This window comes from Giraffa tippelskirchi, chromosome 8, assembly GCF_054371585.1.
Source record: "Giraffa tippelskirchi isolate mGirTip1 chromosome 8, T2T-mGirTip1v1.2.pri, whole genome shotgun sequence".
NCBI lineage: Eukaryota > Metazoa > Chordata > Mammalia > Artiodactyla > Giraffidae > Giraffa > Giraffa tippelskirchi.
The window spans coordinates 136,309,430-136,325,694 of record NC_137282.1 but is presented as its reverse complement, the minus strand read 5'-3'; the positions used below and the strand labels follow the sequence as shown (position 1 = coordinate 136,325,694).

The window sequence follows — 16,265 nt, the reverse complement described above, 5'->3', positions numbered from 1 at the left end:
TAGCTACTATCCCTCCAAGTCGCCTCCCAAGATAGCTCTCACTGCTCCTATTTTCCAGACAAGGAAGCCAAGGTTCAGAGATGCTCAGCAAGCTCCCCAGTGCCACACAGCTATGCCTGGCTCAGAATCGGAATTCAGATTCAGATCTGTGTGTCTATAAAGCTGCCACTTTTATAGGCCCATAGGTGTTAGGTCTTTAAAAAATGTCTTATTTCCCAAGCAAGCTTTATTGTAAAAAATTAATTTGTTTTTCCACTTTTAATTTATCAAAGGCACAAGACAGAGCTTTCAGTCAGTGTGAGGTATCAATTATCAGTAACAGACAGTTGATATTTTTCAAATATGGAGCAAAGAAACTTAATGTTTAAGATAGTTGGTGTGACTTTTTCATAAGCAAATATGCAGTTTTCTACCAGACTATTAGAATTCTTTTTGCATTTTTATGTTATAAATTTTATCGAAGTATAGTTGATTCACAATGTTGTGTTAATTTCTGCTGTACAGCAAAGTGCTTCAGTTATCTATATTTGTATTTGTATGTTCTTTTCCATATTCTTCTTTACTGTGGTTTATCAAAGGATTTTGAACATGGTTCCCTGTGCTATACGAAAACCTTGCTGTTTATCCAACCTATATATAATAGTTTGTATCTACTAATCCCAACCTCCCAATCCATCCCTCCCCTATTCTCCTTCCCCTTGGCAACCACAAGTCTGTTCTTTGTATCTGTGACAGACGATTTGAAACACTGAAAATAGGTTCGAGATGGCCATTAGCATCATTGACAACTCTTAAGTGTGCAAAGATCCCAAACTAAGAACCGTGTCCCTAGTAGCTGCCTTGGTCACTCTGGGGCCCTCAGGTCCCAGCTGTCCAGGGAAGGAGTGTGGGGAACACGTTGCACATTCATCACCACGGAGATGTCTTGAGGACACCAGTGGTGGTGGCATTGGGGAGTAGCATTAATTCCATTCATTTGCTTTGGGATCCTAACAGATTTTGTTTGGGTTTCCAGATGAAACAAAATTCTCCATCACACCAGAAATCATCTTTGAAGGAGATACAGTAACCCTGATGTGTGAGAACGAAGTTTTTTCCACCAACGTGTCCTGGATGCATGTAGAGACGGGCCTCGACATCCAGAACAGCACTGACGTCTCCATCTACACCTCCGTGCTTAACAACATGACCTCCGTGTCGCGCCTTACTATCCGCAACATCACTCAGGATTACATGGGTGGGTTGCCATCCAGCAACTGGGGCGAGGAAAGGAATGAAGGGCTAAGAAAGAATCAAACCATGGTAGTGTGTGTAGACAGCCTTTTCCTCTTCAAAAATAAGCTCAAATTTTCACAACTGAAAATTAATCCCATGGTGAATGAGCCAAGCAAATTTAGCCTGGGGAGACAAATATAATTTTCCACGTTTACCAAAGCTTATGAGCTGGAACCTAAGACAAAAAGCAGGTTTCTTTTTTTTAACATTTTTTAAAAATGTGAGAAGAGCTTTGTTGGGGTAGAATTGACATAGATTATGCTGTACATATGTAAACTTAATATGCTTACATTTATCATTTAAATTATAACTTACATGTATAATTTTGCACATATAGTTTAACAAGTTTTGGTATGTGTGTACACCTGTGCAACTATCACCATAATCAATATAGTGAACATATTCATCACTGCTCTCCCCAATCTCTGCCAGTTTTCTTCTTCCCTGTTGTAATCCCTCCTACCTGTTCCTCCCCAGCAACCACGGAAGCATAATTCTTACACCTGACATTATAAAATTTAATAGCACCACTGCAATCCAGATATCAACAGAGGCCTCTCATTCTCTCTGAATGAGAAACTGGACTGCAGACACATGGATTCTATCAGGTGTTTGTTGACTCTGACTTTGCCACAGAGTTAAATAGGATGCCAAAATGATCCATGATCTTCTAATTCTCCAAGGTTTCCCCATCTTCCTCTGAAGCATCCCCATATTTTTTTTCTTACCAGCAAGGACTCAGATTTCTGCTTTTTCCTTAGAACCTCTCTTTACTCTACTCTTCATCTTGTGGCATCAGAAATATCTCCATCAACCTTCTATACCTCCTGAATATTCCTTTAGGGTTGCTTACACCAAGTCTGACATACTTTTGAAAATGATATTTCATGAAGTACCACCATGACACATGAGATGAGGCCATCATTCTTCTAGGGAACTAGACATACGTAATAGTAATAATCCATGTCTTTTTGTGTATTCGCTACAGGTGAATACATTTGCAAACTGACATTAGATATTTTTGAATATGCATCCAGAAGAAAAGTGGACGTTATACCCATCCAGATACTGGCAAGTGAAGCCATGGAGGTGATGTGTGACAACAATCCTGTGTCTTTGAACTGCTGCAGTGAAGTGAACGTGAATTGGAGTCGAATTGAATGGAAGCAGGAAGGGAGTATAAGCATTCCAGGTGAGCCTGTTAGAAACCCTTTCGCAAACAGGCTTTTTGCCTTTTGGCCAAGTAAAAATGGACATGCGGTGGGTAAAAGAGCAAATGGCAGGTAGCTGGGTCTTTTCGAGACCTCAGACTGTAGAAAAAGTACTAGGTTTGATGCCAGCTCCAGCTAAGCCATGCTAGAACAACAGTCCCAAAATATGTACATCTAAGTGTCGTGTGTGATGTATGCTCAGTCATGGCCAGCTCCTTGGGACCCCATGCACCGTAGCCCAGCAGGAATACTGGAGTGGGTTGCCATCTTCTCCTCCAATGGATCTTCCCAGTCCAGGGATTGAACCCGAGTCTCCTGTGGCTCCTTGCATAGCAAGTGGATTCTTTACCTGCTGAGCCATTGGGGAAGTCCATAAGTGTCATCCTCGGGTTGTAAACAAGATTCTGGCAGAGAAGATTCAAGAGGGAGTGATGGGATGACATAAGTTTATGGCATCCTCCCTGCAGAAAATCTTGTCCCCACTTCCCTTTCCTTTCCGTCTTCAGCAAAGAGACAAAGATGAGGTCATAGGTTTTGCTTTGAAGTCTGACTTGGAGAGTCGAATTCCTGAGTCTCTCCTCCTGGTGTCTGTCCTTCCCACTTATGATCTGACTTGGTGTCTGGTTCTATATCTTTCTCTATCAACCTGTTTGTCTCTCAACCAATGTCAATTTCCTATCCTGTTGGTTATCTGAGATCACTCTTGAAATTCCCCACCTTTCAGTTTATACTGATGAATAATAATAATAATAAGAAATTAAAGTAGTAATAGTGATCTTTTTTGTATAATAATTTATGATTAACCAATTTTTTAAAAACGTGTTATCACTTGAAAAAAATTTTAATTTATTTTAATTGGAGGATAATTGTTTTACAATGTTGTGTTGGTTTCTGCTGTACAATGTGAACCAGCTCTAAGTATGTATATATTGTTATCACTTTAATCACATTTAAACTTGACCACAAGTTTGAAGAAGGCATTCTTTTGCCTTCCATTTTCAATAAGGAAATCAAGGTTCAAATTCAATGACTTACCCAAATTCAATGACTTGTCACAAAAGAAAAAGAAAATAATTCATCTTGCTTCACAATCTTTGTCTTGGCCAAACTATATCACACATGCCTGGTGAGTCAGCCTTGGCATGAGCTGACCCAGCAGAAATTGTACTGTGAAACAGAAGACTGCTGTCTGCCTAGAAACCTCATGTAGGCAATCCTTCTCTTAAGAAATGACAGTATTATGTACCCATCTTTCAAGTAAAAAAAAATATCATTAAAGCAATTGTAGCTTTATCCATGAAATCCATCAGTGTGGTGGAACTTATATAAACCCTTTCTATCAGACAATATTAAATCATAAATAAAATAAGAATCAATTGAGATGTAATGTTTTCTGAGCACATCTAGTTTGCAAAGCACATTTGTTTCCACCTTAAAGTACTCCGCAGAATGAGAAAGGCATCTGGTAACTGTTGAACAAGTTGACATATGGTCCATTTAACCACTTCCCTGATTCTTAAGGAAGAGGAGGTGTAGACATTCTGAAGGAACTGCCAGATGGGAGAAAGACCTTGCACAGTTCCCGTGGCACTGACTTAGATGATGCTTTCAACTGTGGGTGGTGAAAAGCCTCGCCGTCTGGCAAAGGAACCAGGAAGTCTATAGTACAGATGCTCAGGGACATCTCTGTGGCCATCCATGCTACAGACATTCCTAATGCACCCGGCGGGCTCAGCCAACAATGAACAATGGATTTCCTGCCACCTGGCTGGGGCTGGCCGCGTGGAGACCCGCACAGGGGGTTCTCTGATGAATTTAACCTCTGCTCTCTCTCAACACCTGTCCTCTTTCCTTCTCCTTTGTCCTCCCCTCTCTGGGGCCATCTTTCTCCAAATTCCACAAGTTCTCTTAGCAGCCATTTTTCTAGATCAGGAGAAAGCAATCTAGCTAAATAATTCACCCCAATGTGTTGGAACTGAATGCATTGCCTCATCTCAGAAACGGTTGCACTGGATTTTCAAAGCACTTCTGGCAAAGGATAAGATGGAAAGGAAGTAATCCATAGTATCAGAATTTCTAACTTTAAGAAGATGAAGGCAGTCTTTTTCAAACAGGTTGGGCTTTCTGGGGTTTGGGGGTATTTCAGGGCTTGTGGAATCTTAGAGATTGAACTTGGCAGGGACAGTGAAAGTGCTAAATCCTAACCAGTAGGTCTCTAAGGAGCTCCCAGATTTTCATCTTTTAAATAGAGACAATGGTACCCATTTTGTGAGACTTTTGAGAGAAGAGAGATAATAAATGTCAACATTTAAAACAGAGTTGAATACATTGAATCTGCCACAATTACTGCTTTCTGATAATGATGATAGCTTTGAAAAGCTATCACTTATCCTCAGTGTCCTGGGAATTCTTCACTGGATATTATTTAACCTTGAACAACAAACCTGAAACTGCCTACCACCTCTACCCTGGAAAACAGAGCGCCAACTTACAGTCTGCATTCAGTGCCTGCCATTGTTCTGCAGTCAAGGCAGAGGCGTGGAGTGAGAGGTCCTGGAGGAAGTGGAGGAAGTAGGTTTTCCAAAAATAAGTGGAGGTATGAGCCTTGGAGATGAATGGACATTTGTACCTATGAACCAGGAGGTATTAATAATATACCCAAGGTGGGAAATCAGTTTGGTGTTCTGAATCACCATTTTGGGGACTAGGGAGAAAAGCTGGTTCCTTTCCAATCAGAGTATTTTAAATATCATTGATCCTTCAGCTAAGGCTGAAGAAGATGCATTTATGTTAGAGTTCATCAGAAGGGTTTTTTTCTTTTCTTTAATTTTTGGAAGATTGTCAGTGTTTGAGGAATGTCTTCAGAGTACATGGCAGAAGGCAAGGATGGAGGGGAAGGGGCAAAGGAACAGAAGTAGAAAAAGGTGGCCAAGAGGGCATCACAGAGACACGGGCAGGAAGTGAGATGGCGTGGAGGGCAGAGCGTCTTGGGAATGGAAAGGAAGACAGGGAGGAGCAGTGAGCTGCTGGTAACCGAAGAAAACATGAAGTAAAGCTTCCACTAAAACATATTACTAATAGGAAGGAATAAGTTACGGAAACAGGTCTCAAGTGAGACGAGTATCAGAGGCCCGAGTCCTGTTTCTTCCTCATTTTAATAATAAAAATAGTCAAAATAATCTATCATCTTTTCCCCTTCCAATTGAAATCATGTCCAAGAACACAACTTTTCTTTTTTAGTTTTTCACACTCCAACAACCATCATGGTCTTGGTTAGGAGCTGGCCCTAGCCAGCCACTATCCTGTGTTTACATATTAACTCCTTTTATGTGACTACAATCCTAGGTCAGAGCTGTTCCATATCCCCATTTTACATCTGGAGAAACTGAGGTAGAGTGTGGCTTAGTGACTTTCCCAACAACACCCTGCTGGTAGGTAGTAGAGTGTTGGGGACTTCCCTGGTGGTCTAGTGGTTTAGACTTTGTCTCCCAACACAAGGAGTGGTTCGAGCCCTGATCAGGGAGCCAAAATCCCACGTGCCTCATGCTCAAAAAACCAAAACACAAAGAACAGAAGCAATATTGTAACCAGTTCAATAAAGATTTTTTAAAAAATGGTCCACATAAAAAAATATATTAAAAAAGATAATAATACAGCTTGGAAACTGCAGCCAGGCCACCTGGATCCTGAAGTGGCAGGACTAACCATTATACCATCCTGCCTCTCCATTCAAAGAGAAAACTGAATGTAAATAAGGAGTCATTTTAGCTGATTGCCTTTTTAAATAATTTTATTTATTTATTTTTGGCTGTGTGTGGTCTTCACTGCTGCTTGGGGCTTTTCTCCAGTTGTGGCAAGTGGGGATTACTCTCCAGTTGCGGTGCAAAAGCTTCTCATTGCAATGGTTTCTCTTGATGCAGAGCACAAGCTTTAGGGCACTTGGGTCTCCTCACTTGTGGCATGTGGGCTCACTAACTGTGACTCCCAGCCTCTAGAGCACATTCTCAATAGCTGTGGTGCGCGGGCTTAGTTGCTTCACGGCATGTGGAATCTTCCAAGATCAGGGATCAAACCCACATCTCCTGTATTGGCAGGCAGATTCTTTACCACTGAGCCAGCAGGGAAACCCCCGATTTGGCTTCTTTGCTACCAAATCAGAGAGTCAGATAACTGTGACAGTAAGGGAACCTCTTATGTTGTTGCAGGAAATGCTGTAATAGACACAGACAGTGGCTGCAGCAGATACACCCTCATGGCCAATGGGACTCAGTGTCCGAGCGGGTCGTCTGGAACGACAGTGGTCTACACGTGTGAGTTCATCAGTGCCCATGGAGCCACAGGCAGAAAGGACATAGACGTGACATTCATCTCTGTGGGTAAGGACTCTTTCACTAGTATTTTGGGGCTTGCCCTCTCAAACCAGGGGCTGCCAATGAACTGGGAACATCTACGAGCAGTGAAGCTGGACCTTCCTTGGTAGTGAGAGTGTCGTTGGGGGTAAATCACACAGTGGGATTTGCATCTCTGCTGTTTAAATTCACATGAATTCCTTACAAGGAAGGGTACGAATAGGAAGCAGTGGTTGCAGGGAAGGAACCGCCTACGTTGTACTGAGAAGGCAAAAAGCTGAAGCAGGTTTCACAGTCAGATTATTCACTCAATAAGGAAGGAATCCCATGGTCTAAGAGTCGGACACGGCTGAGCGACTTTCACTTCACAAGGATAATGCCCCTAATCTCCTGCTTTTTCTCCCATAATCCCATTTTCCCTCCCTTGAATTGCAATAGCTTGGCTCACTCCCCACCATCCTTATCCCCCCTTTTCTCTCCCATTTTATCTTTTTCAGAGAGAATGCAGCAGAAAGCTTTAGGAGTCTAGTATTTCCTGGTTATCTTACAGTTGTAACAAGTGGTTTTTTTTTTTTTATGTTTCAATTAATTCTAGGACTCTTAAAAGTATCATTTCTACTGCTTATATCTTAAAGCATTCTAACTTCACCCCTGTACCAGACACTTAAAACTTTCTGCTGTATTCTCTGCAAAAATTGGGCAGGCAAACATGTTTTTGCACCCCTCATACAAAAACAATTTAGGTAAATCATCAGTCCCCACTTCTGAACAATTTGGGTGCCTCTACTTACCAGTCCAGATATAATTATTTGGGCAGTGTAAATGCTGTGATCCTTCTGCTTCACAAGTCATTCCAGAAACCACTCATCTGCTTAGTAAGCACCAACTGGGTACTGGACCCAGTTGCTGATGCTAGGGATGTGAATGAAGACACCCATGAGAGAGTCCTGCTCTTAAGGGGCTCACATTTTTATGGAGAAGAGATACAAAAGAGAGAAATTAAAATACACTATGGTATTTTTTAAAAGTTATTTCAAAAGAGTAGAAAATGATACGGTCATAGGAACTTAGCCATTGAGTCTCCCTTGAGGTACCTGGAAGATGTTGGAGGGGAGTTTGGGTTAAGTCAACACTCTAAGTTTGCAAACTTTTACCCTGCTGATCATTAGGAGATAATTCCAGCCACAAAGGGGAAGTGCGTGAATCCCAAAGGCTTGTGATGGAAGTGAGTACAGTTCAGAGCACCACCAAGAACAGCCTAGAAACAAGTAAAGCCCCGGAGCAGCAAGGTACCAATGCCGCGTTGACCCCAGTAGAGTCAGGACCACTCATGCTTTCTGTCTCCATGTGAAATTTCACTCCATGTGGACGTCACCAGAAAGACTAAACATTATACTTGTTGTTGGTTTTCTTTTGTCTGTTTTGTTTGCATTCTTTTAGCCAAGCTAAAAATAACCCCGGACCTAATTTCTGTTTCTGAGGGACAAAGCTTTTTTATAAAGTGCATCAGCGATAAGAGTAACTATGATGAGATGTACTGGAACACTTCTGCTGGAACTAAAATATACAGAAGGTTTTATACCACGAGGAGGTATCCTAACAGAGCAGAGTCAGTGCTGACAGTCAAGACCTCAACCAGAGAATGGAACGGTGAGTGAAAGACCAGATACCCTGGTCCCTGGTTCTGGGACCCCTAGAAATACACTGGAATCATTACCATCCATGGAGGGCCTGGCCCGGGCCACGCCTGTGTCAGCCACTCTGCATGTCATACGTCATCACTCTATGTGGGAAGATGTCACTATTCCCATTTTACAGATGTGGAAAGTGAGGTTCAGAGAGGATAATAAATGTGCCTAAGTTTCTACAACTTAAGTGGTAGAGCAAGAATTAAAACTGGTCTCTTTGATTCTAGAGCCCGTGCTTTGCCGTTAAGATTTTTTGTTTTAATTTAACTATAGTTAATTTACAATGTTGTGTTTAGTTTCAAGTGTATGGCAAAGTGATTCAGTTTTGTATGTTTATATATACATATATATACACACACACACACACACATAGGAAGATACCTTGTATATGTGACATATATAATCCCCAAGTAATCACATATAGTCACATATATGTGATTCAGTTTTATATATAAAGCAATTCAGTTTTATATATGTGTGTGATTCAGTTCTTTATGTGAAGTGATTTGGTTTTATATATATATACACATATACATGTTCTTTTAGATTCTTTCCCATTATGGGTTATTATAAGATATTGAGTTTAGTTCCTTGTGCTATACAGTAGGTCCTTATTATTCATCTATTTTATGCATTAGTGATATGCATATAATTCCAAACTCCCAGGAGGATTTTTTTTTTTAAGTGGTTTTACCAGACTCTTGTTTCACCCAACTGAGGTATAAAAATTCTTCCTAAAGGCTTTATATACCTGGTTCCAAAAGAGGAAAGAAAAACGTTTTTGTTTTCTACTTATCCCTAGATACTGTTTAGGTTGAGAGAAAATGCAAATTTTTGAAAGAGTAAGAAATTTGATAGGATCCCTTCAATAATAACTGACATTTCTTGAGCTTCTGCTGTGTGATAGACACAGTACTAAGTATTTAAGTACATGAATTAATTTAAAACAATAAACCTAGAGGAGAGTGTCATTATCACCTCCATTTCACAGATGAGGATACTGGGGCCCAGGGAGGGGAAGGAACTGCCTGAGGTTGTGCATCGGGTGAATGGCAGAGCCAACGTGAAAAGGTGACTGTCTGGCTCGAGGCCAACAGTTCTGTTTTTGCTTTTTGCCCGCACTTGTGGGATCTTAGTTCCCAGACCAGAGATTGAACTAAGCGTGGAGTCTTAAACACTGGACCACTAGGGAAGCCCCCAGAGGCCAATTATTAACTACTTTGTTCTAAAGTTTTCATGAATTATAGGCTTCATCAGTCCAGATCCTGTGAGTTCCAGGTCATCTTGATTTTTTCCTGTAAGGAAGACCTAGGCAACACTGTAGAAATAACTGCTTCTTGTCTGACTGGACTTGGTGTATACCATCAGGAACAGGAATATTTTTCTCCTATGCTGAGCTCATACTTGCTCTGCCCAACAGCCCTTTCCAACTATCAGACAATAACTTAGGAAGAGCCAGAGCTACCCTGGTTATTTTGAACTATTAAACAGTCCCACTCAGGTTCTAAAAATCATCTGTTCTCATCAAAGTTAACTACGCTTTTCTATTCAATGTAAAGTTTCCCTCCTTCCCAATGGGAATCAGAAGGCATTATCTCTCTGGTCTTTTTCTACTTGTTTTTTCTCTGCCCAGCAGCTGCTCTGACTCCCCCAAAGTTAGGGCAAAGAGAAGGAATTTCAGCAACATTGAAAGATCCTACTTACCTGTAGATGCTGTTATAAACTTCCGGCTGTCCTCACAGCATCTGATCCAGCGGAGGCTCATCCTCTGATGGCCTCTGCTCTTAAGTCCAGTGGGAAAGGTGGCTTTCATGAAGGTCACCCCAAGCCCTGTCCACAGTCCAGTCTGCTTCACCAAGCACTGGGCATGCAGGCCACTCCTGCTGCAGCCTTCTCTTCTCACTCCTGCAAAGTTGAGTCGGCCCATTCTCATCTTCAGACTTTTCTAGATAAGCGTCAGACATCTAATCCCAGAGTCCACAGGTCAAGCTCTCCCAAGAGCTCACAATCCACCTCTCCTTCCTTCCCCCTTCCCTCTGCACTCCTTAGTGGCGCCATGATGTGCCAGAACTGGAGGCATCTACTCCCTTAGAGATGGGTGTCACAGGACCCCAGGGCTCCAGCTCCATCTTACTGACAACTTTCTTCAAAGAACTCCCCAGCCCAGCACACACCAAAATTCTCATTTTTTCCCTCCTGGTTAAAGAAAGAGCCTTGCAGGAGGTCTTGGGAACCTGATTTGAAACTCAATCCCACTCCAACAGGCTGTAGGACTCTGGATAAGCCACTACATTGTATTCAAAAGTAAGTGAATATTTCCTTGAGGATGGGTTCAAATACACAGAGAGCCCAGGAGGGGACTCGATGGAGCCTTTTCCCATCTAGGGCCCAGGAGGGGCCGCTGTGCACTTGTCCCAGCTTGACAAGGAAACCCAATCCTCTTCTTAACTTTCTCAGCCAATACCTTCCTGTTTTTGTTTTTTGATTTTGCAACGGCTTTATTAGATAAAATTCACGCACTATAGAATTGATTCATTCAAAGGATACAGTTCAGTGGCTTTTAGTATATTGGAGTTGTGCAAACTTTACTGTAGTCGATTTGAGAACATCTTCATCACTCCCCCCACCCGCCCCCGCCAAGAGAAATTCCATATGCTTTACAAGTCACCTCATTTTCTCCAAAACCCCCAGCCCTAGGCAACCACTAATCTATTTTCTGTTCCTGTATATTTGTCTACTATAGACGTTTCATAGAACTGGGATCATACAATATGTGGTCTTTTGTGTCTGACTTCTGTCACTCAGCATGTGTTTTTGAGGTTCAGCTAATGCCTTTCTGGAGCGATGACTTTTGTTCCATCTCATCTTGGCTTCCTTCCACTCAGGAACCTATCACTGCGTATTTCGATACAAGAATGTGTACAGGGTCATGGCCAAAGATGTCACTGTGTACCCGCTGCCTCTAGTGTCCAACATCATGGTTGATCCTGTGGAAGCTGCGATTCCATGCCGAAGCTCCCATCACATCAGATGCTGCATTGAGGAAGATGCAGACTACAAGGTCATTTTTCAAGTGGGTTCCTCGTCCTTTCCTGCTGGTAAGATGCACACTGCTGAATTGTTAGGACATACGATTCCATCTACGTGGAGTCTACATATTTACTCTTAAAATAGGGGTAAAGGATTACTCTTAAAATAGGGGTAAGGATTCCATCAGACAAAATATAACAGAGGAAGTCCATGAGGCCTTCTATTTTGCTATGTGGCCAGTGGCTCGTTGAAAAGTGAAAGTGTTAATTGCTCAGTCGTTTCTGACTCTTTGAGACCCCGTGGACTGTAGCCCACCAGGCTCCTCTGTCCATATAATTCTCCAGGCAAGAATACTGGAGTGGGTACCCATTCCCTTCTCCAGGAGATCTTCCCGACACAGGGATCAAACCTGGGTCTTCTGCATTATAGGCAGATTCTTTACCATCTGAGCAAGTGGTTTGTGACAAAATCTGAGAGTCTGTGAGAGTGGAGCCCATTGTTTTTAGTGATGGCTGTTAAAGACTATATTAAGTTACCGTCACGAGCCTTCTACATGTTCCATATAGTACACTAGATATTCTGATCATCCCTCCCTCTGTGCCAGGAGTTAGCATGCAATCAAACTACCACAAGAATCCTGTAAATGCACAGTTGAGCAGCCAAAAGAGTAATAGAAACAATCAAGAAGAATTAGAGGAGATGTTTTTGCTAATGCTGGGATGCCCTGAAGGCATTTGCCAAAATCAGAAACCCAGAATCTTGAATTTGAATTTGAAAGCTCTGAAATGTATGCAAGAGAAGGCCTTGATCCCAAGGCAGTAACTAAGGCACCCCATCCACCAGCACAATGTCAGGGCTCTCGGATGATGACGTGCTTAGTAAAAGAAGAATAATTTAGGGAAAAAAACCAAAATTCATCTGCCAGAGTTAAGAGCTTGGCCTCATTGCTAATAAAGGGCAAAAATTTCTCCTGAGAATTATGACTCTCCTGCCCAGGTTTGGGGCTTGAATTTATACTACCTATGTGGTCCAGGAACTCCAAGCTGAGGAATAATTAACTTAAGAGGGTCCATTGGTAGCACTCAATGGTACCTGACCACCCCCCTCCCCCTAAAAAATTCAAGTCCTGTCTGGTAGAATGTACCTTCCACCCAGATCCCTCAGGATTCATTCAGATAAAGGTCAACCAAATATGACTTCGCAACCCCAAATCTTAACTCACTGACGCCATCACCAGGGATTTAGGAGCTCATTCATACTTTCAAGAATGGTTCTTCGGGACCTCCTGCTTGATACAGACCCATAGGAGGCAATGAAAAGGAGATCGAAGAAGTGGGGCATGTAGATTAACATCTGGACGAGCAGATGTCATAAGAGGCAGTATATAGAATATTAAATACCCAGAAATGAGCATTAACAGATCAAAAGAACAATGGAAGTTCAGAAAAGTGGGGAATCCCATAAAGACTAGACAGTGTAGAGAAGGATGCGTGGCAGGGGAGATGAAATCAGTCTGGGCACTGAGATATTTAAGCCTTTCAACATTCTGTGGTGAACACGCATGCATTCAGTGTTTTCTGTGGGCCAAATACTGAGCTAGGCACTAGGAGATGCAAAGGTAAATATGACCAGGTGCCTACTCTAAAACCTTAGGGTCTGGTAGGAGTTTTTGTTGTTCAGCCGCCCAGTCATGTCCGATTCTTTGTGACCCCATATGCTGCAGCATGCCAGGTCTCCCTGTCCCTCACCATCCCCCGGAATTTGCCCAAGTTCATATTCATTGCATCAGTGATGCTGTCCAGCCAGCCATCTCATCCTCTGACAGCCTTTTCTCCTTTGGTGACCTCTAAACAAATGTGATGAAAGCAGAATAGGATAAAGGCGAAGAGCATGATGGGATTTCAGTAGATAGAAGGATGCTGAGAAAGCATTCTGATGGTCCGAAACTGGGTGGGCATAGACTTGGAGCCATGAATGGTGGAGGTAAGGTTTTGGCCAGCATGCATGCCAGTGTGGGCTTAGATACTTCTAGGCTAGTGGCATTTTGAGAACCACATAAAAGATGAATGTGGCACATAATCTTGGAAAGAGTTTGAACAAGTTTATCTGAGTTGGAGGATTTTAACAAAATCTGTGCTTTGAATAGATTTGTTGTGACTTCATTCTTTGATTTTATTTTAGTAAAAGAAGTTAATGAAAAGCAAGTATGCTACAAACACCATTTCATGGCAGACTCAGTTTCCTGTCCAGAAAATGTGAAGGTGTTTTGTCACTTTACCAATGCCGCTAATAATTCAGTCCAGAGCCCGTCTATGAAGCTTAACCTAGTTCCTGGTGAGAGCACTTTTAATTATTTTAAAATGTTATAGTCATGAGCAGAGATTCATTTATTGATTCACTCTCTCATTCATCCATCAATAAGTGTGTGTTAATCACTTTCATGTGGCAAGCCTTGAGCTAAGCATGGGGGATTGAAAAGAAATAAGCTATGTTTCTTAACCTCACGCCTGGGAGAGAGATACATGTGATTTTAAAATGTTATCACATATAATGTGGTAAGTTCTGAACTAGAGATGGTTGTGGGTGGCTAGAAGAGGCTACCTGATTAACTCTGGTAGTGATTAGGTGGGAAGAAATTGATTATGAAAGCTTGGCAGATAAAGCCATATACCCATAGATTCTAGGAGTTGAAGCCCTGCCCTCACCAGTTAAGAGTGGATGGTGTTTGTGTGGGGCTGAGGCCACTTTGAACTTTCAGCAAAGTTACAGACTTTCAGCAAAGTTCAAATATCCAGTCTACTATAGGCCCCCACCAGCACTGTTTCCCAGAGCTACATAAAAAGAATCAGAGGGATTTCCCTGACAGTCCAATGGTTAAGACTTCACCTTCTAATGCAGGGGCCGCAGGTTCCATCCCTGGTTGGGGAGCTAGGATCCCACATGCCTCGGGGTCAAAAAAACAAATTATAAGACAGAATCAATACCGTAACAAATTGAAGACTTTTAAAAATGTTCCATATCAAAGTATCTTAAAAATAATAAAACATTCAAATATATATAAAAAGAATCAGAAACTGTCTTTCCCATCCTTTGTCATTGCTGAGCCAATACCACCTCATATACCATTTTTCAAGGTAAAAAGATACTCCTGGATCTGCATCATAAGCAGTCCCCTTGCCCCAGAAATCATCTCTATAAAAGACCCTATGATGTCTGAAGGATCTATGGCTCTGTTACCAAGCCTGTTTGAATTTACTGAGGGATTTTTGGTCCTTCTCATAGGTGTTGGTATCTGAGGCCCAGACACCAAAGTAGGAAGCAATTAAGAGCTCCCTGTATCTCTGAGACACTGTCCCTTGACCCCACCAAGCACACCTTTTCCAGAGGGCAGCCAAGGTCACTTCTCCTCTGTCCTCCCATCTTAGCCCCAGGTGCCATCATGTTTTATTCACTTACCTTTGTTCTCCTCTCTGTTCTTCTTGCAAAGTCTGATTCCTCAGCCTCTTCCTAATAGAAAATTACTTAGGTATTTTAAGATTTTTCTACAGTGGCTGAGAACTCAATAAATGCTAAAAGATTATGGGGGAGGTGGTTCTGCTCATCAGAGAGTCCAAGTCCCCTGGAGATGGAGGTTCTGCAACAAATGCCATTTTCCAGTTAAGTCTGGTCTTAGGTAGAGGAAAAGGGAAGTCATCCTTAAGGGAAACCAGAAGGAATAAATGCTTATAAATATTGTCTAGAATATTCATGGGTGCCTAGAATTTCTAGCTTTAGATTAAGATGGTGCCTCTTATCCTTGGCTGCACCCAGGGATCACAAGGATGCTTTAAAACCGTTGAAGCCTGAATTTCAACCTGAGAGGTTCTGATCTACTTGGACTGGAGTGAGCCTGGACCTTGGTATTTCCGAGGCTCCTCTGGTGATTCTTAGGCATCAGAGTTGAGAATCCCATGCATGAAGATCCCATGCATCCCTAACACTCATGGTCACCTGCATATCTTTTATCTGGATGAGTACACACTAAGCTCTTGTTATTTTCATGGCTTAGATTTTACAGGCAGCAGAGAGAAAATTCCTGGAGATCGGAGGTGGGAATGAGGCTTAGAGGAAAAGCCAGTGCAAATTAGAATCAGATCTGTGTGGAAACTCAGAAAAGGTCACTGAAAGTAAAGAAGAAGATGAGTTCAAATATCAAAACGACACCTAAGCCTAGTCCTGTTTCAACTCTCTTTTCTCCTCTTTTCAACTCTACCTTTTATGTCCACGTTTTCAATGCAGGGGAGAGTATCACTTGCCAGGATCCTATCCTAGGTGTTGGGGAGCCTGGGAAAGTCATCCAGAAGCTTTGCCAGTTCTCGAACATTACCAGAAGCCGTGAGAGTCCTATTGGAGGGATCATAACTTACAGATGCGTGGGCTCCCAGTGGCAGATCGAGAGAAATGACTGCATCTCTGCCCCAATAAATGCTCTGCTCCAGCTGGCCAAGGTGATCCTTAAACCCTTGACTCTGAGCTCTTGGTGGGAAGCTGTGGTTAGCTGAGCCTATTTCTCAGCACCTAGGAAAATGGACTTTGAGCTTCTTTGTGTTCCTCTCAAAGCTACACTTACTTATTTCCGAAGAAGATGTAACCCTAGAAATGCTTAATATTTTGCTTGAATACCAATAGAGAGGCAACACAATGTGTGTTCTGCTCTAGGACCAGCTGTGCAC

At 42.2% G+C, this 16,265-nt stretch overlaps 1 protein-coding gene across 14 annotated transcripts in view; it reads left to right on the top strand.

Annotated features, from left to right (window-relative positions):
* ADGRF5 (adhesion G protein-coupled receptor F5) overlaps positions 1–16,265 on the top strand; it is a 106,790-nt gene that overhangs the window by 78,195 nt on the left and 12,330 nt on the right. For 9 of the 14 annotated variants that reach the window (XM_081519690.1, XM_081519695.1, XM_081519696.1 and 6 more), the window contains 7 exons: positions 1,016–1,237; positions 2,264–2,467; positions 6,692–6,862; positions 8,276–8,485; positions 11,409–11,621; positions 13,735–13,887; positions 15,832–16,040. In XM_081519690.1, the coding sequence (XP_081375816.1) occupies positions 1,016–1,237; positions 2,264–2,467; positions 6,692–6,862; positions 8,276–8,485; positions 11,409–11,621; positions 13,735–13,887; positions 15,832–16,040 (1,382 nt within the window). Of the gene's footprint in view, positions 1–1,015; positions 1,238–2,263; positions 2,468–6,691; positions 6,863–8,004; positions 8,125–8,275; positions 8,486–11,408; positions 11,622–13,734; positions 13,888–15,831; positions 16,041–16,265 lie in introns of all 14 variants that reach the window. The other 5 variants (XM_081519685.1, XM_081519687.1, XM_081519688.1 and 2 more) reach the window with 1 other exon arrangement.